Here is a 22,261-nt window from a genome sequence, read left to right on the forward strand (position 1 = left end):
GAAATCCCGCCCACTAAGAGCTGCCGGCCAATCAGAGCCCGGCAGCTCTTTTACTTTGCAGAGTCATTGCAGAGTTGCTGGCGGCTGACAACAAAGCACCCACCGGAGACAAGGAACCCAGCCCACAGGTGAGTCAGGGCAGAAGGGGCTTCATGGGGTGGGGGATGTCGTAGGGTTGGCAGAAAGGGTAGGGGCTGGATCTCAGCGGGCCCCCCCAATCCCAGTGCCGGGATCTTCAATCAGGCACTGTGCCCTTTTAACAAGGGCCCCAACCCTTACCACCGCCCTCCCCCCACCCCACAGATTTGGCAAGTAACTGCATGGGTTTGCTTGGCATGCTCCCCGTGTGGCAACAGGCCCACCCGTCACTGGGCTAATACTGGCGGTGGCAGGATCAGTCCTTTAATTGGATATTAATTGCCCACTTAAGGGCCTCAATTGACAGTGGGCAGGAAGGCCGTTCACGGGCCTTCCCACCACGGAATTAAGTGGGGTGGAGTTGGGAAGGTGGCGTGGTTCCCCCCCCCACAATTAAATGCCACAGGGCAGAGCATAAAATTCTCCCTGGTGTCTCTAAATTTAAACTCAAATGAATGGATGTGAAAAAACTTCACCATCAAAATGGAATGGAGATGGGTGACACCCAGACCCCATTGTCAATGAATGGCTCCACCATCAGACACCATTTATGAGGATAATGGTAAAGAGAAACAGTGGTCACATGATAGAAACCAGGGGTCGGATAAGGAACTTCATAAAAGTATATGCTGTGCAGACAGAGTGCCAGAGAGAGAGAGATTCTATCTACTCCAGCAGAAGAAGTTGGACCCTGCCTAAGAGCACCATTTTTTATAAAACAAGTAGACAGTGACTGGAAGTGGCTTTGAGACTCCCTACTGGAGAAATTGTACCAGGGTTTTCAACATTGAACTGTGACTGTGATGCAAAACAAAGTCTGCAGCTACGCATTCGCCCTCCTGAAACTTTTTAAGTTTTGTCTTCAGAACCTACTGTCTGAAACTGTAATAGAGGCAGAAACCTTCATCGCATTTAAAAATCACTTGTATGTGGACTCGAGGTTCTGTAACCTACAGGATTACTGGCCAAGAGCTGAAAGGGGGATTAGAATGGATAGCTATTTTTGAAAAGCTCTTTTTCTGTCGCCATGGACTCGATGGGCCAAATGGCCTCATTCAGTGCTGTAAATCTTTCTAGGTTTCTGTGTAAGCTGTTAATGCCACAGTTGAATTGCAATGCATTTTAATGTCCTTAACTTTATGCAAAATTATCACACTAATAAATGGAAGTGAAGCATTCAGTCCACGCTTATATTATTCTGGTGGTAAAAGTACAAAATGGTACTAAAAGAAAGATAGCTCAATTAAATAATTTCTAAAAGGTGTCAGCTTTAGCTCAGTGGTAGCACTCACCACCTAGTTATTCCATTGTGGATTCACATCCACTCCTGAGACTTGACCACATAGTCTGTGTAGCACTGAGGGAATGCTATCATGTCAGCAGTGCCATCTTTCAGATGAGATATTAAACAGAGACCCTGTCTGCCTCTTCAAATGGGTGTGAAAGATCCTATGAACCTATTGGAAGAAGCGCTGGGGAATTCTCCCGGGTGTCCTGATCAACATTTATTTCTCAACCAACATCACTAACACAGATTATCTGGTCATTTGTGGGATCTTGTTCTGTGGCTGCAGTATTTTCTACATTACAGCAGTGACTAGACTCCAAATGTACTTCATTAGCTGTTATGTGCTTTGGGATATCCTGGGGTTCTGAAAGATCCTATCTAAATATAAGTTCTTTCCTTTCCTTCAAATTGCTTGTTGCATGTATATCAACCGAAGTAACTTTAATGCACAAGATGTTAAAGAAATATTGTAGGTAGTTTTATCTGGACGCTGGTGAAAGAATTTACAAATGTTGGTATTCTAGCTACAAGACAGAAAACAGAACAATCTGAAATATAAGCATACTTACCTCAGGAAGATCATGCCCATTCTGGATATCGTAGCAGGAGATGCAGAGCGGAGGTCATGAGTTTCAAACACAAAGTTAACATTTGGTCCAAACTGGATCCTTTCTCCACTTGGCATGGTGAGCAGCCGATTATCATCCAGTACTGAGTTTAAGGACTCAATCCATTCAGGATCAATGTCCCCATCACAGATAATCCAGGAGTGGACCTCTAAAGAGAAGCACAGAATATAACCTTCAGTGATGACTTAGGTTTTTAAGGGCTTGTAATGATGAGCTAGTAAGACGGGGGCCAGGTTGGGGGTGGAGAGTGCAGAGGGGAAGTGGGGAGTGCAATGGTAGAGATTTACAAGAAATGAAACAAGCCTAAAAATAAATGAGACGAGAAAGGAGAGCATAGGACTGACTTAACTACGGAAGGACATAAATGGCCAGGGCATGGAGTTACAGTACAGGAGTGTAAAAAGATGGTTCAAAATAAAGTGAGAGGAACTGCTATTAAAAATGAGTTAAACTGACTATACATCAATGCACAGTGTCCATAATAAATCAGGGGAACTGATAGCAACAAGAAGTTGCGAGGAACGAGATACAGTAGGATTACTGAGACATAGCTACTGAAAAATCAGGACAGGGAATTAAACGTTGCAAGGTATAACATTTAGAAAAGGTAGAGAGGGGAAAAGGGGATGTGGAGTAGCTGTATTTATTAGAGACAACATAGTGGCAGCAGAAAAAGGTGACACACCATCAGTAAAACAGAAATAGAGTCCATATGAACAGGGGTAAAATAAGGGATCAATTACACTAATAGGGGCTATCTGTCAACATAACAGTGGAAGGAAGGTGGAGGAATAAATAAAGAAACAAATTAGGGAAATTTTAAAAAATCGTAGAATAATAACTATGGGGGATTTCGACTACCCCGACATTAATTGGCCAGGAGGTAGGTCAAGGGACTGAGGGAATGGAGTTCCTACAATTTGTACAGGATTCCTTTCTAACCCAGTATGTAAGAAGCCCAACAAAAGGAGCATTGGATCTAGTAATGGGGAATGAAGCAGAGCAGATAAGTAAATGTAGGGGAACATCTAGGCAATAGTGACTATAATTTAACATGTTTCCGGGTACTGCCTGTGTGGAGTTAGCAAGTTCTCCCTGTGTCTGCGTGGGTTTTCTCCGGGTGCTCCGGTTTCCTCCCACAAGCCAAAAAAGACTTGCAGGTTGATAGGTAAATTGGCCATTATAAATTGTCACTAGTAGAGGTAGGTGATAGGGACAGGTGGGGATGTTTGGTAGGAATATGGGATTAGTGTAGGATTAGTATAAAAGGGTGGTTGATGTTCGGCACAGACTCGGTGGGCCGAAGGGCCTGTTTCAGTGCTGTATCTCTAATCTAATCTAAGATGATAATTGAGAAGGGCATAAGCAAGACAAAGACAGGGTAATAGATTGGAGAAAAGCTGATTTTGAGGGGCTGAGAATAGAACTTGGGAAAATAAAATGGACAACAATATTTGCAAGCAATGATGTGGAACAGAAGTGGGAAACATTTAAAACTATGCTCAACAGAGTCCATAAATATATATATTCCACTAAAAACAACAGAACAGAAATAAGACATCATGGATGAATAAGGGCAGAAGCGAAAAATTAAGGGTGAGGAAAGAGGCAATCACTAAGTACAGTAAGGGTGAGCATAACAAGGGAGAGTACAGATATTTGGAGAGAAGTAAAAAAAAAAGCAATTAGAAAAGAAAAGACGATGAAATTAAATCATCAAAGAACATAAAATAGAAAAATATTCCATAGGCACATCAATAAAAAAAGGAAAGTCGGGATGGGAATACAGCCACTAAGGGATGGACAGGATAAAATCACAGGCAGTGATAAGAAAATACCAGAAATATTCAATAAATAGATTGTTTCCGTACTTATCAGGTAGACATGACATGGGCAGATCAGCTTAGAAATGATAGAGCCACATTTAAAATAAAAAGAGGAGAAAATTAAATAAACCAACCAAATTCAAAGATGATAAAATTCCTGGTCTGGGCAGATTGCAAAGTCACTATTACACATATTTAATAATTTGTTTAAAAAAAAAAAGGTGTAATGGACTGGTGAATACCTATATTTAAGGAGAGAGATAAAACACCGTCATGGAACAATTGACCAGCCAACTTAACATCAGTGTAAGAAAAATAATGGAACACCAACTAAAGGAGAAAGTAGGAAAACATCAAGAAACCAAAAATGTAATATTGAATGTATTTTAAAAGGGAAAAAAAAGTCTTGCTTTACTAATCTCTTTGAATTCTTTGAAGAGGTAACAGTCAGAGTAGACAAGGGTAATGCAGTAAATGTAATTTATCTAGATTTCCAAAAGGCCTTTGATAAGATGGCATATAACAGACTAATAAATAAGGTCAGAGTATTGGGAGTCAGGGGACAAGTAGCAAAATGTATAGCTAGCTGGCTGCAAGACAGAAAACAAAGATTAAGGGTAAAGGGAGCTGTGCAGAGTGGCAGAAGGCAGGAAAGCGGATCCAAAAGGATTTGAAAACAACACCAATTTGGGGGGTGGGGGTTGGCATGGGGGCAATACTGAGGAGGACTGCAACAATTTTATTTTATTTCATTCATAGGATGTGGGCAAGGCCAGTATTTATTGCTCAACCCTAATTGCCCTTCAGAAGGTGCCTTCTTGAATACAACAGAGTAGTTTGTTAGGCTATTTCAGAAAGCAGTTAAGAATCCAGTTAAGCCTGGTGAAGCAACAGCACAGGACTACTAGCATGCCAAACAGCAGAAGCAGCATGCAACAGACAGGGCTAAGCAATCCCACAACCAACATGTCAGATCAAAGCTCAGCAGTCCTGCCACATCCAGTCGTGAATGGTGGTGGACCATGAAACAACTGCCAGGAGGAGGTGGCTCCACAAATATCCCCATCCTCAATGACAGTGCAAAAGACAAGGCTGAAGCATTTGCATCCATCTTCAGCCAGTAGTGCTGAGTGGATGATCCATCTTAGCCTCCTTCTAAGGTCCCCAGCATCACAGATGCCAGTCTTCAGCCAATCCGATTCACTCCACCTGATATCAAGAAAAGGCTGAAGGCACTGGATACTGCAAAGGCTATGGGTTCTGACAACATTTCTGCAATAGTACTAAAGACTTGAGCTCCAGAACTAGCTGTGCCCCTAGGCAAGCTATTCCAGTACAGCGACAATATTGGAATCTACCCAGTAATGTGGAAAATTGCCCAAGTATGTCCTGTGCACAAAAAGCAGGACAAATCCAACCCGGGTAATTACCACCCTATCATCAGCAAAATGATAGAAGGGGTCGTCGACAATGCTATCAAGTGCAACTTGCTCAGCAATAACCTGCTCACTGACATTCAGTTTGGGTTCCGCCTGGACCACTCAGCTCCTGACCTTATTACAGCCTTTGTTCAAACATGGACAAAAGAGTTGAACTCCAGAGGTGAGGTGAGAGTGACTGCTCTTGACATCAAGGCAGCATTTGACCAAGTCTGGCATCAAGGAGCCTTGGCAAAACTGGAGTCAATGGGAATCAAGAGGAAAACTCTCCAATGGTTGGAGTCATACCTAGCACAAATGAAGACAGTTGTGGCTGTTGGAGATCAATCCAACTATCTGCCCTTACCATCAAAGAATCCCCCATTTATCAACATCCTGGGGGGTCACCATTGACCAGAAACTGAACTGGACCAGCTACATAAATGCTGTGGCTACAAGAGCAGGTCAGAGGCTGAGACTTCTGCAATGAGTAACCCACATCCTGTCTCCCCAATGCCTGTCCACCAGCTACAAGGCACAAGTCAGAAGCGTGATGAAATACTCTCAACTTGCCTGGATAGGTGCAGCTCCAACAACACTCAAGAAGCTCGACCTCATCCAGGACAAAGCAGCCCACTTGATTGGCACCCCATTCACCACATTCAACATTCACTCCCTCCACCATTGACACACAGTGGCAGCAGTGTGTACCACCTACAAGATGCACTGAAGCAACTCACCAAGGCTCCTTCGACTGCACCTTTCAAACCCGCGACCTCTACCACCTAGAAGGACAAGGGCAACTGATGCATCGGAACACGACCACTTGCAAGTTCCCCTCCAAGCCACATACCATCCTGACTTGGAACTATATCGCCGTTCATTCACTGTTGCTGGGTCAAAATTCTGCAACTCCCTTCCACAGCACTATGGGTGTACCTACACCACATGGACTGCAGCGGTTCAAGAAAGTGGTTCACCACCACCTTCTCGAGGGCAATTTGGGATGGGCAATAAATGCTGGCTTAGCCAGCGATGCCCACATCCTGTGAAATAATTTTTTTTTTATATCAACCACATGGCTATGGGTCTGGAGTCAGATCTAGGCCAAATCGTGTAATGACAAAGATTTTCTTTCCTCAAGGACACGTGTGAACCAGATGGGTTTTATGACAATCCAGTAGATTCATGGTCATCATTACTGATACTAGCTTTTTATTCCATACTTATTTAATGAATTCCCCAGCTTACCTTAACCATCTGACCTTCCCCTCCCGAAACGGCACAAAGTTGAAACTATAACCCTTCCCACCATCCCCTACACCCATGATATTAATTTGACCCCATAAACTCCCCCGACCCCTGCACTGACAAACTTATCTCCTCACCCCTCAACACCAGTATTGTGCCTCATTTCCCTGGACAGGGATCCGAAGGCATGGGAGTGCCGACTGGTCCGTATGATTCCAGGTAAGTGCATGTTAATGTATTAATTTTATTCATTTGCATATGTTAATTCAAGTCCCATTGCCCAGCAGCGGGACAGCCGCCACAGTGCCTCACTGCCACCAGGAGGATCAGGCCAGGCCCAGCCAGAGCAGAGATCCATGGCAGGCCTCATCCGGGGCCATTTACAGGGCCCACTCACCACAGATCCTTAAAACCCAGCCCCTCATGTCTCCAGATCATTAGCCCAGGCCTCTGAATTACTAGTCCAGTAACATAATCACAATGCTACTGTACCCTATACAAGATTACAAGAAGACATTAATAAGCTCACAGAATGGGCATATAATTGGCAAATGAATTATCACATAAGTGCGAGGTGTTATATTTTGGTTAAAAAGGTCACATATTATTTGGAAAATAAGAATCTAAATGGGATGGAGGAGCAAAGGGATTTGGGGCACAAATCATTAAATCACTAAAGGTATCGACGCAGATTAATAAGGCCATAAAGCAACAACCTAGAGGGATAGAATTGAAAAGTAAACTTGTGTCAAACCTTGTTTTAGACCACACTTGGGGTAGTGACATATTATCAAAGGGATATCGAGGCAAAAAAGGATTTCCACGGACAGCAGAACTGCAAGGTTATATTCATTAGAAAAGGATGAACAGGCTGGATCCCTTTTCTCTTGAAAATGAGAAGGCTGAGGGCTGACCAAATTGAGGTATTTAACATTATGAAAGATTTTGATAGAATAGGCACAGAGAGAGTTTTTCTACTGATGGGGAACAGCAAAACTTGAGGCCAATATAAAATAGGGAATTCAGAAGAAACCTTTTTACCCAGGAGATGGTGAGAATATGGAACTTTCTACCACAGGGAGTAATTCAGACGAATCATGTTGATGCATTTAAGGGAAAGTAAGATAAGCATATGAGGGAGAAGGGAATAGAAGGTTATGCTGATAGAGTTAGAAGAAGAATGGGAGGAGGCTTGAGTGGAGCATAAATGCCACAATGGACCGGTTGGGCGGAGTGTCTGTTTCAGTGCTGTATATTCTATGAAATTCTACATAATTCTGTAAAGTTTGGAAGAGATTGTTGTAAGAATTGGTCTTGAATATTTTCGAGTCATAAAGTGATACAGCACCGAAACAGACCCTTCGGCCCAACAAGTCCGCACCCATTTATACTAATCCTACATTAATCCCATTTCCTTCTCACATCCCCACCTTCCCTCACTTCTCATACCACCTATCTACACTAGGGGCAATTTACAATGGCCAATTTACCTATCAACCGCAAGTCTTTGTCATGTGGGAGAAAACCAGAGCACCAGGAGGAAGCCCACCCTGTCACAGGGAGAACTTGCAAACTCCGCACAGGCAGTACCCAAAACCAAACCTGGGTCGCTGGAGCTATGCGGCTGCGGTGCTAACCACTGCGCCGCCCATTTTATTTCACTTAATTTCTAAAATCCAGGAATGGAATGTGGGGATCATTCCAATTTAGCATTTTATCTCTAATACTGGGTTTCAAATTTATAACAGTGCTAATCTAAACATATTGCAAAGAGAAAAAAAGAGAGCTATCTTGCAGTGAAAACTTTTGAAAATGGAAATCATTAACATCCACTCAGTAGCAAATGTAAATTTTATATATTTACCAATTTTCTCAACAAACTGTTTTGAAATTTACTCATACACAGGAGTGAAGTACTTTATCCATCATCCCAAACTCACTGACCTACACTGGTTCTCACTCTGACAATGCAGATTTTAAAATTTTCATCCTTGTGTTCAAATCAATTCATGGCCTCATCCTTCCCAGTCTCTCCAGCCTACATCTCTGCTGTCCTCTAATTCGGCCCTCTTACGTATCCCGAACTTTCATAGCTCCATCACTGCCAGCCATGTCTTCAGCTGCCTAGACGCTACACACTTTAATTCCCTCCCTAAACCGCTCTGCTTTCCCATCTTCCTTGAAATTGCTTATTAAACCTAGCTCTTTTAACCAAGCTTATGGTCACTTGTCCTAAATTCCCTTTATGGCCCGGTGTCAATTTTGTTTTACTTATTATGTTTTTACTAGGCTAAAGGTGCAATGTAAATGCAATAAATTCAAGTTGTTTTTGTTGTTTAGAAGTGTTTTCTTTCTCCTCTCCTGAAGACAACGTATGGATTCATGAGCAATAACCCTTAGGTTCCTCACACAAGTGACCATTTTTCTTGCATAACTGTGGACATAGAACGTCAGCAAGCTACTCAACAGTGGGAAATTTCACTGCAGAGTTCAATCTTACCCTCACCTGTGATTCAAACTCCCAGGAGAAGCTACTGAGAACACAATCATGAGCAAAGATCTCAGCTACCTTTCCCCTGTCCAGACACCAAGACCATTGTATGATCTTATTACTGTACAGTTGTGATTGGCCTTGCACAGATCAATCGATCAAACCAGAGATCTTCTTGGTTTGCGCATTTTGTGACCTCACTCGAAATGGAATTGAGAAGGGTGGAGTACTTATTCCTGTGTACCGATTTTTACACCACAGACAATAAAGATTTTATTGAGTTTAAAAACAAGAACAAACAACTGTCGTCAAAACAACTGGCGGCACAGTGGCGCAGTGGTTAGCACCGTAGCCTCACAGCTCCAGGGACTGGGGTTCAATTCTGGGTACTGCCTGTGCGGAGTTTGCAAGTTCTCCCTGTGACCGCGTGGGTTTTCGCCGGGTGCTCCGGTTTCCTCCCACAGCCAAAGACTTGCAGGTGATAGGTAAATTGGCGATTGTAAATTGCCCCTAGTGTAGGTAGGTGGTAGTGAATATGGGATTACTGTAGGGTTAGTATAAATGGGTGGTTGTTGGTCGGCACAGACTCGGTGGGCCGAAGGGCCGGTTTCAGTGCTGTATCTCTAAATAAATAAAAATAAATAAAATCAGGATTCGACATAATAAATGGCTAGTCACCAAAATGACGACTTAAATGAGTCACAATAAAAATATTTATTTTGAAAGAACCTTTTTCATAGCAATCTGATTTCTTGCAAACTGAACTTTAGGGACAGAATATTCCCCCACCGCACCTCCACCACCCCCCCCCCCCCCACCCCCACCTTCCGAAAATATAATACAATGCAATTGTCACTCACCAGCTGCAGTATTTGCAGCATTAAAAATTTTACCTAAATAACACAAACCAAAAACATTTGCATTCTCATTTTAACTTATTTTGCAGAATATTAAATAATAACAGCTAGAGCAATGCAACTTTAACTTTTATCTATATTTTATGGAGGCTTAAGAGGGTTCATTTTGGTGTTATTTTAAATATTGTAAACCTGTTGGTGCTTCTTCCCTCAGTCAATTAATAGTTATATATTAGTTGCATCATCACTTCTTACCCTGTGGCTCTCGAACAACCTGACGAGCACTGTTAGTTAACACACCATCAGACCATTCTCGGGTATCCATGTCAATGTGACCAAGGAGCTGTTGGCGTGGCATGGCTTTGGGATTCATTGTGTACTGCTTCACCATTTTGTTTATTTTACCAAGAGCTGTCCGTAACATTCGCCATAGTATTGATTTTCCTGCACCACTTGGACCCACAATAACTACTCCCATTCTCTGGCGCAGTTGTTCAAAAAGCTCCAAAGCCTTCTTTATCTGGAATAATTGCAGCAGTTATACAAATTTTAGCAAAGGAAACATAATCTCATTTGATGTCCAAGTACATATGATTGCCAACAGCTTTTTAAAGCTGGAAAACAGAATGCTTCATTAGTCTTGTTGAGAACACTCTGATTCTGTTGAATGCGCAAGAACAGATTTCCCGGAGCTACTGCCCAATTTAACAGGAAAATTGGCCCATCATTTAAGTTTCAAAGCCAAGTACAATTTCCACTATTCAAGCAACTTGGGTTTAGAACAAGGATTCAATAGATTGGGGACTGTAACTGCAGTGGATATTTGCATATTTATAACAGGGGAAACAAGCAATATTAAAATTTATAAACACAACTCCAAAAATAATTTCAGTCAGAAGAAACATTAATTTATTCAGCAGTGGCATTAAAATCATTTTGTTGAAATATGTCTATATTACCAACTATTATGTACTTTTAAACAATCACTGTTTTTCAGCCTAATAAATTAAATCAGCATTAAATTAAGCATACAGCTTTCTGAGAATTTCAAAGAAATATAGCAACTGTGTAATTCAAAGCCATGCTAAAAGTTAACTGGAGTATGTATTAAATAAAATATTTCAATAAATAAAATGCACTGGTGGTACAATACAAGAAGTCTAGTGAATTATTGATTTGATCAAGTATATTCATAATTCAAAACCAGTTTTTGTCACTCGCTCTGCAAATTTGCCCTGTTTATCCCACAACTTTGTACGTGAATTTATATTCCACTTGAGAATTATAACTAAATAATATGGGTCAGAAATATTCAAATAATTGCAAATAACTGTTTGTCTTTTTAGCAGTCTTCATATTTACCTGGTTGGGTATAATTTCAAGGTATGCTTCCTCAAATGCCTCATGCAGAGCTGCAGCCAGCTCCACATATTCAACATCTTTAAAATTCACACTGGGGAAAATATCTCTCACCAAAGCATCAAACCGTGTACAGTCGGCAAATGTCAATTTTGACATAGTGTTAAGGCGCAGGGCCTGCACCACAATATGACTCTCATCAACTGTAAAACAAAAAGTGGAAAGATACATTGTGAAAATGCACATTTGGAATATGTACAAAGGCGACGCTTTGCAAGATTCTAGGACAAAGTACATAAGCTGCCAAAAAATTAACTTTAACCTTTCTCAGTTCTTCATTATAATTGCACTGCTTTGAGGGAACTAATTCTAAAACATCTGAAGTATCCTGTAATTGCTATTAATATGTCATTCAGAATATTTTTTATTGGAGAGGCACTAAGTATTTTGTATTCAAAAGGTTCAAGTAAACATATATAGCTAGATAAAAGGATTTTCAAAATGGAGTACAAGAATAAAGAAGTCTTGCTACAATTGTATAGGGCACTGTTGAAATCATACTTGGAGTACTGTTCACAGTTTTGGGCTTGATATCTAAGGAAGAATATACTTGCCTTGGAGGCGATACTGCAAAGCTTCACAAGGTTGGTTCCTGGGATGTGGGGGTTGTTCTATGATGACAGCCTGAGTAAATTGGGCATATACTCACAAAATCATAATCATAGAATGGTTACAGCACAGAAGGAGGCCATTTGGTCCATTGTGTCCATGCTGGCAATCTGCAAGAGCAACTCTGCTGGTCCCACTCCCCAGTCCTTTCTTTGTAGACCTGCAACTTTTTCTCTTCAGGTGCCTATCCAATTGCCTTTTGAAAGCCATGATTGAATCTGCCTCCACCACACTCTTAGGCAGTGCATTCCAGATCCTAACCACTTGCTGCGTAAAAAAATCTTTCCTCATGTCTCCATTAGAGGAGATCTAACTGAGGTATATAAGATGATTAAGGGGATTGACAAAGTAGACATAGAGAGGATTCCTCAGATGAGGCAATCTAGAACAAGAGGTCATAGTTTTAGGATAAGGGGTAGCAGATTTAAAACAGAGATGAGGAGAAATTACTTCTCTCGAAGGGTCATGAGCCTGTGGAATTTACTACCCTAGAGTGCGATGGATGCCGGGACATTGAGTAAATTTAAGGAGGAGATGGACAGATTTTTAATTAGTAATGGGTTGAAGGGTTATGGAGAATGGGCAGGAAAGTGTTGTTGAGGCCGAGATGAGATCAGCCATGATCATACTGAATGGCGGAGCAGGCTCGAGGGGCTGAATTGTCTACTCCTGCTCCTAGTTCTTATGTCCTTATGTATTACTTCTTTTGCCATTTGCCTTATATGGGTGTACGTTGGTTCGCGACACTTCTGTCAATGGGAACAGTTTCTCTGTATCTACTCTACCACTCATGATTTTCAACACTTTTATCAAATCTCCTCTCAACCTTCTCTATTCTATGGAGAACAACTCCAATTTCTCCAATCTATCAACTTAACCAAAGTCCTTCAACCATGGAATCATTCTCAAAGCTTTTCTGCACCCTCTCAAAAGCCTTCACATCCTTCCTAAAGTGCAGTGCCCAGAATTGAACATTATATGCCAGTTGAGGCTGAACCAGTGTTTCTAAAGGTTCATCATAATTTATTTGCTTTTGTACTCTATGCCTCTATTTATAAAGCCTAGGATGCCATATGCCCTTTTAACTACTTTCTCAACCTGCCCTGCCACCTTCAATGATTTGTGCACGTATACCCCCAGGTCTCTGTTCCTGCACCACTTTAGAATTGCACCCTTTATCTTATATTGCCTCTCCTTGTTCTTCCTACCAAAATGTATCACTTCACACTTCTCTGCATTAAATCTCATCTGCCACGTGTCCGCCAATTCCACCAGTCTGTTTATGTTCTCCTGACGTCTATCACTATCCTCAGAGTTCACAATATTTCCGAGATTTGTCTTATCTGCAAATTTTGAAATTGTGCCCTATTCACCCAGGTCTAAGTGATTAATATATATCAAGAAAAACAGTGGTCCTAGTACAGACCCTTGGGGAATCCTACAGTATACCTTCTTCCAGTCCAAAAAACAACCGTTCACCGCTCCTCTATTTCCCATCTCTCAGCCAACTTAGTGTCCATGCTGCCACTTTCTCTTTTATTCCATGGGCTATTATGTGGCACTTAATCAAACACCTTTTGCAAGTTCATATGCACAATATCAACCACATTACTCTCTCTGCTACCTCATCAAAATACTCAATCACATTAGTTAAACACGATTTGCCTTTAATAAATCAATACTGGCTTTCTTTATTTAATCCACACTTGTCCGAGTGTTAATTTTGTCCCAGATTGTCGTTTCTAAAAGCTTTCCCACCATCGAGGTAAAATTGAGTGGCCTATAATTGCAGGTTTATCCTTACACCCTTTTCGGAACAAGGGTGTAACATTTCCAATTTTCCAGTCCTCTGGCACTACCCCTGTATCTAAGGAGGATTAGAAGATTATGGCCGGTGCCCTCCACAATCTCCTCCCTTACTTCCCTCAGTATATTTGGATGCATCCCATCTGGTCCTGGTGAATTATCCACTTCATGTACAGCCAGTCTTTCAAATACTTCCTCTTTATCAACTTTTAGCTAGCCCATCTAGTGTCTGAACTACCTGCTCTTTCACTCTGAATTTGGGAGCATCTTCTTCCTTGGTAAAGACAGATGCAAAGTACTCACTTTGTACCTCAGCCATGCCCTCTGCCTTCACGCAGAGATCTCCTTTTTGATTCCCTAATCAGCGCCATCCCTACTCTGAGAACCCTATTACTATTTATATGCCTATAGAAGACTTTTAGATTTCCTTTTATGTTAGCTACCAGACTCTTCTCATGCTCTCTCTTTGCCTCCCTTATTTCCTTTTCCACTTCCGTCTGAACTTTCTACATTCACCCTTTTTTCACTTGTACTCTAGAAAACTTTGGTTTTTTCCATAGCTACCATGATCACTGTTCCCTAAATGTTCCCAACTTGTCCAAATCCAGAAAACCAGCTGGTGAAGAATGGACTGGAGGCAATCGTTAAACACTTTTATATTTACTTACAGAGTTACACATTACCATCATGCACCTCTTAATCCAACAACTACTGTTTTAGTCTGTGCCTATTTATAGGGCTCAAGTGAATCTCCAGTTAATGCCCATCTGCATACAATTTTTCTTTTTCATTCTTTCACAGGATGTGGGCATCCCTGGCTAGGTCACATTTATTACCCATCCCTAATTACCCTCGAGAAGGTGGTGGTGAGCCACCTTCTTGAACCATTGCAGTCCATGTAATGTAGGTACACCCACAGTGCTGTTAGGAAGGGAGTTCCAGGATTTTGACCCAGTCACAGCAAAGGAACAGCGATATAGTTTCAATGCAGGATGGTGTGCGGCTTGGAGGGGAACTTGCAAGTGGTGATGTTCCCATGCATCTGCTGCCGTTGTCCTTCTAGGTGGTAGAGGTTGAGGGCTTTGGAAGGTGCTGTCGAAGGAGCCTTGGTGATTTAACCTGGTGGACTGAATTTTACGAGTGCGCCACAGTTTGCGGCAGCGCACTCTGATGGCAGCATGCATCCCGCGTGGATGTGCCGTCCCTGAGCCCCCACGATATTATGTGTAGGAGCTCATTTAAATAGAGGGGGTGGAGTGGCCACCCCCTCTCCACCATCGGGGGCAGTTGCTGCATCCCCAACAGCAGCATCCAGTGCCACAACGCAGGCGTCGGCGCCATTTTAAGAGCTTTAAGCCCTTAGCAAAGATTTAAAGTTATAAAGGAACATCAGTGCAGATCTTTATTAAATAAACACTTATGTTATGGAAGCCCTTCCCCAACCGCCCCCCCCCCACCCCCAAATGGCTTTTTAATTGGCCCTCATTGACAAAAAACACTTTATTTCCTACCCAAACTTTCACCCCCCAACCTTCAATCATTTGCCCTTCATCCCCTTCCCACTATTCACACAACCAATAAAAATGAATTTTCCCTCTCCCCCATCCCTCCCGCCCTGAAAATTTTATTCCTCCTCCCTCCCCACCAGGTTCTCGCCTTGGATCTCCGGACAGAGTTCCAAAGACGCATGAAGCACGAACGGTGGCCAGAAAATCAGCATGGGACGGCCGTCGCCTGCATGTATGTCTATTTACATGTTATTAATGTTAATTTAAATATGCAGATGAAGGACCTGCCGCCAGGCGGTAGGGGGGCCACACCGAAGCCCCCCCCCCCGCTGCCAGTAATACGCGGCAGGCCCTTCTCGACGTCGTGGGTCAAGGCGGACCTCACCCCGCAGAGTTTTACTGGTCCCCGTGCTGCGACGTCGAGGGGCCGGTAAAATTCAGCCCGGTGAGTTAAAGACAATTAATATAGAATTAACAGTTTCCATTAAATAAAAATTAGAGTTAATATGCACACCAAAATTCCAAAACAAATTGAAACAAAAACCTCCACATCCGGTACAAAGCATTACAGTGCAAGCTCCCCCCGCAAACCCCCAACTGCCCGCTCCCCCAAGGACTCTTAACAATTGCTTCGCACGTGCATTTCTTTTTGTGAAACATTCAAACAGTTGATGACTTGCATCCACCTAATTAATTTTAAAGATATCTTTTCTCTCCAGCATTTGTTTCAAGCCAGTAAGGCCAATCCATAACCTTTTCTCCCTCATGCTTTTCAAAGAGTGTACATTATCCCACAATGAATGATTATCTACATAACATTCACTGGGTACACAATCTTCAATATGCCCCTTGTATAGAATCTCATTTAAAATATTGGACAAATAGAAACCCATACCCATTGTCTCTCCTCCATGTGAGCCAGTGTTTCAGCAGCTGAAGTACTTTTAACAACCCTTTTAATTTTCTCTGCTTCCCAAGCTAAAGGACAACACATGATGAATCACTAAAAAATGACTAGTTTCATGTTCTTTGGGTCACCCAAGGATGGAAACTTAAGTACGGATTCCCCCAGATTCATTTTTTTAATGTTTTATTTGCCCTTAAAACATTCTTTATTTTAGGGTGCTTGATTGTAATACTTATCACCAACACATGAAAACGAACATCTGGTCTACTCTGAGTGCCCAAGCAGTTCAACTGACCAATCAAGCTTCATGTTTGCTCTGCCTCTGCTTTAGATAAAACATGATGCCTCTTCTTTAGATAGAACATGATCTCTCTGTGACGACCTAGCATGATAAACCAGATCAGAGTAACACTCTCTCACTAGGATTGTTGATTTAAGTTATTCCAGACATATACTGCTTAATATTGAAACCAATATAGTTTAAAAGCCTCATAAGCCTGACTCACAGTTTTAAATTCTACTCTCATCTTATTAATGACACATTTCTCACATTCAGTAGTACCAACCCAAAATAAATCATCAATGTGCATCATGAAGATGCCTGAAAGTTTTACTTTATGATAACAATAAAACATAGCAGGATCTATTTTTAGTTGAATTTTAGCAGAACAGATTTCATTGAAAAATACCACACCCTGGAGCCACCATTCAGGCCATAGACACATTTGTTTAATTTCGCTAGTTTTTCTTCTCCATCTGCCGCCTCTTTCGGCGTTTTCAGAAACACCTCTCTCTGAAACATACTACCTTACCTACAGAAAGGCAGCATTTATGTCAATTGGTCTACATTCCCATGAATATGTAACCAAAAGAGCAAGAAAGATTTTCAAGATTGCTTTTCCAGGCACGGGCGAGTCAGCTCTAACATCTGGAAAACCCAGCTACTCTTCAAAACCCCGAGCAACTAGCATTGTGTTAGCCTTCTAAATCCCACCTGTATGGACTTTTTCAGAATAAATCCACCTATATGGCAAAGCTAGTTGCCACTTATCTGGTACCGGAGAATAAACTCCAAACTCTCAACTATCTAATTCTCTTAGTTTTGCCTCTTATTATTTTATCCTCAAGTTTATTGGTAGCCACCAAACCTTCATGATCATGAGGGCTTCTGCTTCAAGTTCTGTTCCGAGACTGTTCTGTGGCCTTTATTTCATTGTGTAATTTACTCAAGCACTCTCCTTGCACTTTTATGTCTGTCAGGTCTACCACTGAGAGATCGCCCTCTTGCACTATCAGAGGCTCTTTTGCCAGTAAGTGATCATTTTCTGATGCAACAGTCACTTCCAGACCCACTATCAGTACTTGCACTGTATTTTCTTAGTCTCCAATCTTACACCCCATTCTGCCAGTCCTGAACATTCAACCGATATTTAAACTTGCCAGTAGCTTTTCCTGCACGTCCCACAGTTGTCTCATTACTTCATTCACTAGACCCCTCCAAAATATATGTCACCCGATTAACCATTCTGGACAATTGGCCTTTTTCTGTAATAGCTCTGTCCTGTGTGTCATGATCACTCACATACCACTATCCAGCCCTTGATCTTCCATATTCTGTTCCTCAGGACCTCCATCAAAAAACACACGAGCACTTGAGGTACAGGGCAGTGTCTGAGATTTTGTGGTTAATTCTAATTAACCATTAGGAACGAGTCTTAACATTTTGATTGCCATGTTTGATAAGTAGTGTTGACCATCATGACCTATTGCCTTACCATGGCTTTGCCATTCTCTTTGACCCTCTCTTTTATAATACACCCAATCTCCTGAATTAAATTTGGTCTCGGATGGTCTTATACAATGCCTGAGAACACAATGGAATTTTCTCAGACGTCAGCCTTGCAGAAAACCTGTCTAATTGCATGTCATGTAAAGTATTTAAATGCGCAGAAAAAAAATGAAACTAATTCTGGTACCTTCTAGAGCAGGAAGACTATCGCACAAGAATAGAAGGTAATCTGGAACTTCACCTGTAGTCTAAATGATAGGGACTATACCCCCCAACAACCTGGAGTGAATTATTTGCATGAACTGCCCATGCCAAGGTAGTTTTCGACTTGCAGTCTGGTTGATCAGCTAAGATTTTATGCAGTATTCCATTGATCACCGGATGATTCCCTTCCCCAAGTTGATTGCTGAAAGGACTTTCAGCTGTGGTATTCATGACTACAATGTTCATGTTTTCATACATGTCTCTGAACTCATCACTGATAATGGAGGGGAGTTTGCCAGTCAGAAACTTCGCTGATGTCCCTTTCCATTGTTCCATGTTTTTGTTTATTATAACCCTTTTGTCATTAAGTATTGCTGTAGACAGACTACATTTGGTCACCAGCTCTACAAAATGTAGAAAGAAAATATTTCTGTCTTTGTCCCATATCTTTAGATCCATGGCAACTACCTCATTAAGGTCACATGGAAGGCTTACAATAAGACATGGCGATGACCTCCAATACCTTTTACAGATTTCACACTTCTCACTAATCTCTTGTTTTAACCTCATATACTCTTCTCAACTATCCTGCACTTCTAACAGGATTTTTAACCTTTGACAAGTAAAATGAGAAAATTGTCTGTGTAACTTCAAGACAATTTGTTTTTTCCCTCTCTGACTCTTATCAGCTAATGCCACTAATGCATGTCTAACACTCTGATTAGACACATCAGGTTTTGTTAAAGGGATACTGGGTAAACTGCAGATGCACTGACTTTCCAAAATCAATTGCCTTATCATGCACTACGTTCAAGTTTCATTTGTACCTTTTTCATAGATTTACTCAACAACATAGCTATCTCACTAGAAACTACATCACTACTTATAAAATGGCTTATTCCAGTTATTTTACATGGAATTATAAACTCTCTTTCGTGACCTCAATATGTTATCACAAAATCAAAAACAAGTAGTACTTGTATATTATTTAACCTTGCATCAATCCTCACTACTGAGTGAATGTAGATGACATTTTAACCCATCTGTTCCACATACTGTCAAAGTGCACACACTATCTAGCACTGCACAGTTAAAGAAGTCCACGACTAACACATTCATCACAGGACTAAAACTCCTTGTGACCAGTATAATTTGCTTGGAATTATCATCTTCCTCAGAATTCTCTGCATTGTGTGTCATTTTGAGGACCCTGCCTCTCTGCTTTGGGCGGTTCACCATATAATGATACTTCAAGTCACACCTGAAGCACCTATGAACTGTTCCTTGTGTATTCCTTGGATTCATTAGCCGATTATTGCTGTTCCAATTCTGTCTTCTGCTGTAATAGCCAGATTTGCTAAAGGTGCTTTTCTCCTCATTCTGTCTGCCTTTAACCCTTCCATTGTATTGACGTCTACATCCAGTATCTGGACCATTTTGAAATCTGGCAATCATTGAATCCTCTAATCTTTGGATCATTGCGGAAGGTTCCATTTGTTCCATGAAGGATGAAGAAAATGACTGTTTCCCAGGAATTTTTTCAAGGCAGCAGACATCTGATCCACCAGGGTCTCACTTTCTGAGAACCAAATACCAGTTAGAACCAGGATCCTGTCCATATGAGACATCTTAGCACAATCCAGCAATTTAACTGCTAGATCTGATCCAGGGATCCCCAAAGTGAATTCTGTTAATCTTTTTATACAATGTGTTAAAGTCCATGAGACATTTTTTCTATGGAATGACCTTCCATTTTCCAAATCTAGAAAAGTCTGGACATGCCTCATAGGCATTTAACTGATTAGAGTTCTTGTAAATTTCATCCAAGAACTCTAATAGTAGGTCCAAACCTTCACCATTATTCAACTGATGGGCATCCAGCTCACAAAATACTTCACTTCTGATTTTACTTCCAGTAGGAAGTGACAAGACCAAGGCCATACCTTGTTTCCTCTTTGGTAGGCACATAACTCGTGCCTACCTATCCACTTGATTCTTCCACTGCTTATATGGTTCAGCCAAGAACATTAGAGGGTAATCAGACCTCAGCAATTAAAACATTTTTTCTACTGTTTTCCACAATGACTACTTGGATTGTAGTTTTCTGTCTGATTTTTATTTCTTAACTTCCAATCTTCACCTATAGTCAAGAATTCTCTGCTCCCATGTTATATTCCAGAAAGCCAGTTGGTAAAGGATAGAACTGGAGCCAATCTTTACACACTTTTATATTTATTTAGATTTACACATTACAAGCATACATCTCCTAATCCAACAACCACAGTTTTAGGTTTTATGTGTTCTGATGAAAGGTCACAGACCTGAAACGTTAACTCTGCTTTTCTCTCCACAGATGATTCCTGACCTGCTGAGTATTTCCAGCATTTTCTGTTTTTATTTCAAATCTCCAGCACTTTGTTTTTATTTCAGACTTTCAGCAGCTGCAGTATTTTGCTTTTATAATCATAGTTTTAGTCTATTAATAGGGCTCAAGAGAATCCCCAGTTAATGCCCACCACTTGTATAAAATTAAATACAATTAATATAGAATTAGCACTACTGACATTTGATGCATTTGACCCACCTCATTCCCAGAACCAGATCCAGCAATACCTCCTTCCTCATTGGGCCAGAAACAGAAGGATCAAGAAAATTCTGCTGAACACACTTCAGAAACTTTACCCCTTCTCTTCCTTTTACACTATTTCTATCCCAGTCTATATCACAATACTTTAAGTCCCTCATTATCACTATCCTATAGATTTTACACCTCCTGTATTTTCCATGCAAATTTGCTCCTCTATATCTTTCCCACTAGTTTGCAGTTTCTAGAATACACCAGTAGTGTAATAGAACCTTTATTGTTTCTTAATTCTACCCAAATAGATTGTGTCATTGACCCGTCTAGGGCATCCTCTCTCTCCAGCACGATAGCATTCTCCTTAATCAATACTGCTGCCCCTCCTCCTTTCTTTCCTTCTCTATCTTTCCTGAACATCTTGTATCGAGAAATACTTGGTACCCTGTGCTGCCCTTTTTGATCCAGGTCTCTGTGATCACCACAATATCATATTCCCTTGTCGTTATCTGCACCTACAGCCCACCAAACTTATCCAGAGGATTATAGATGCCCAATGAGTACATTCAAGGCTGGGATAGATAGGGAGGGAATCAAGGGATATGGGTTGTTATATTCCAGAAAGCCAGGTGGTGAAGGATGGAACTAAAGCCAATCTTCACACACTTATTTATTTAATTATTTAAACATTACAGAGATACAGATTGCAAGCATGACCATCCTGACCCAACCACCACAGTTCAGTCTGTTCCTATTTGCAGGGAAACAAGTAAATCCCCAGATAATGCCCAGCACCTGCATACAATTAAATACAAGGAATATACAATTAACATGGGGTGAGGGTAAGAAAGTGGAGTTGAGGCAGAAGATCGGTCACGATCGTATTGAATGGGGAGCAGGCTCAAGGGGCCATGTAGTCTACTGCTGCTCCTATTTTTATGTTCCTATGAATATTGCCCATCAAACTCATTTTAACTCTTCCATTTACAGATACTAAAGAACTTGCTATGTATTACCACTATTTTCTGTTGTTGTTTCACATTTCAGCATTTGCACATTTTTCTTTTTATTGATCACAGGACTTTTAAATGAGCAAATAACAGTGTATGTTGCTTCAAACACAACAATTAATACATGAAAATCTAGCTGTCAACCACGACACTTCCTGCACTCGTATAGATATTGCTATAAGCTTTGTTAAAAAACTAGAGTGCCTTACCCTTTCTTGTGCTTTTCTTCAGTTGTTGAAGCAGATTTCCACATCCCTTAAGGACTGTCTTCAGTGCTCTCAAACCCCAGTCATAGTGCTGCTGTGGCGTCAGAAGCTCTCTGAAATGTTGCCAAAAACAAAATTTAAGTAAACAATTTTGTTGTGTAGACTATTTATTACAGCATTATATTTTGGGCCTTTTAGTCATACTTTTGAGGGTTTCAATTCCAAATATCAATCCCGTAAGTTAGACCTTATAACGTGCTGTACCTTTACAATACAAATTGTTGGGCACTTCGAGAACCAAAGGATTGAACAGAAACCCTTGTTACT

General features: G+C 41.2%; 1 protein-coding gene across 2 annotated transcripts in view; it reads right to left on the reverse strand.

The window, feature by feature from the left end:
• dync2h1 (dynein cytoplasmic 2 heavy chain 1) overlaps positions 1-22,261 on the reverse strand; it is an 836,995-nt gene that overhangs the window by 646,826 nt on the left and 167,908 nt on the right. For both annotated transcript variants that reach the window (XM_068033753.1, XM_068033752.1), the window contains exons 37-40: positions 21,938-22,047; positions 11,261-11,460; positions 10,154-10,418; positions 1,996-2,203 (exon numbers count right to left, since the gene is read on the reverse strand). In XM_068033753.1, coding sequence (XP_067889854.1) covers positions 1,996-2,203; positions 10,154-10,418; positions 11,261-11,460; positions 21,938-22,047 — 783 coding nt within the window. The remainder of the gene's footprint in view (positions 1-1,995; positions 2,204-10,153; positions 10,419-11,260; positions 11,461-21,937; positions 22,048-22,261) is intronic.

The sequence above is a fragment of the Heterodontus francisci genome, chromosome 6 (assembly GCF_036365525.1).
Source record: "Heterodontus francisci isolate sHetFra1 chromosome 6, sHetFra1.hap1, whole genome shotgun sequence".
NCBI lineage: Eukaryota > Metazoa > Chordata > Chondrichthyes > Heterodontiformes > Heterodontidae > Heterodontus > Heterodontus francisci.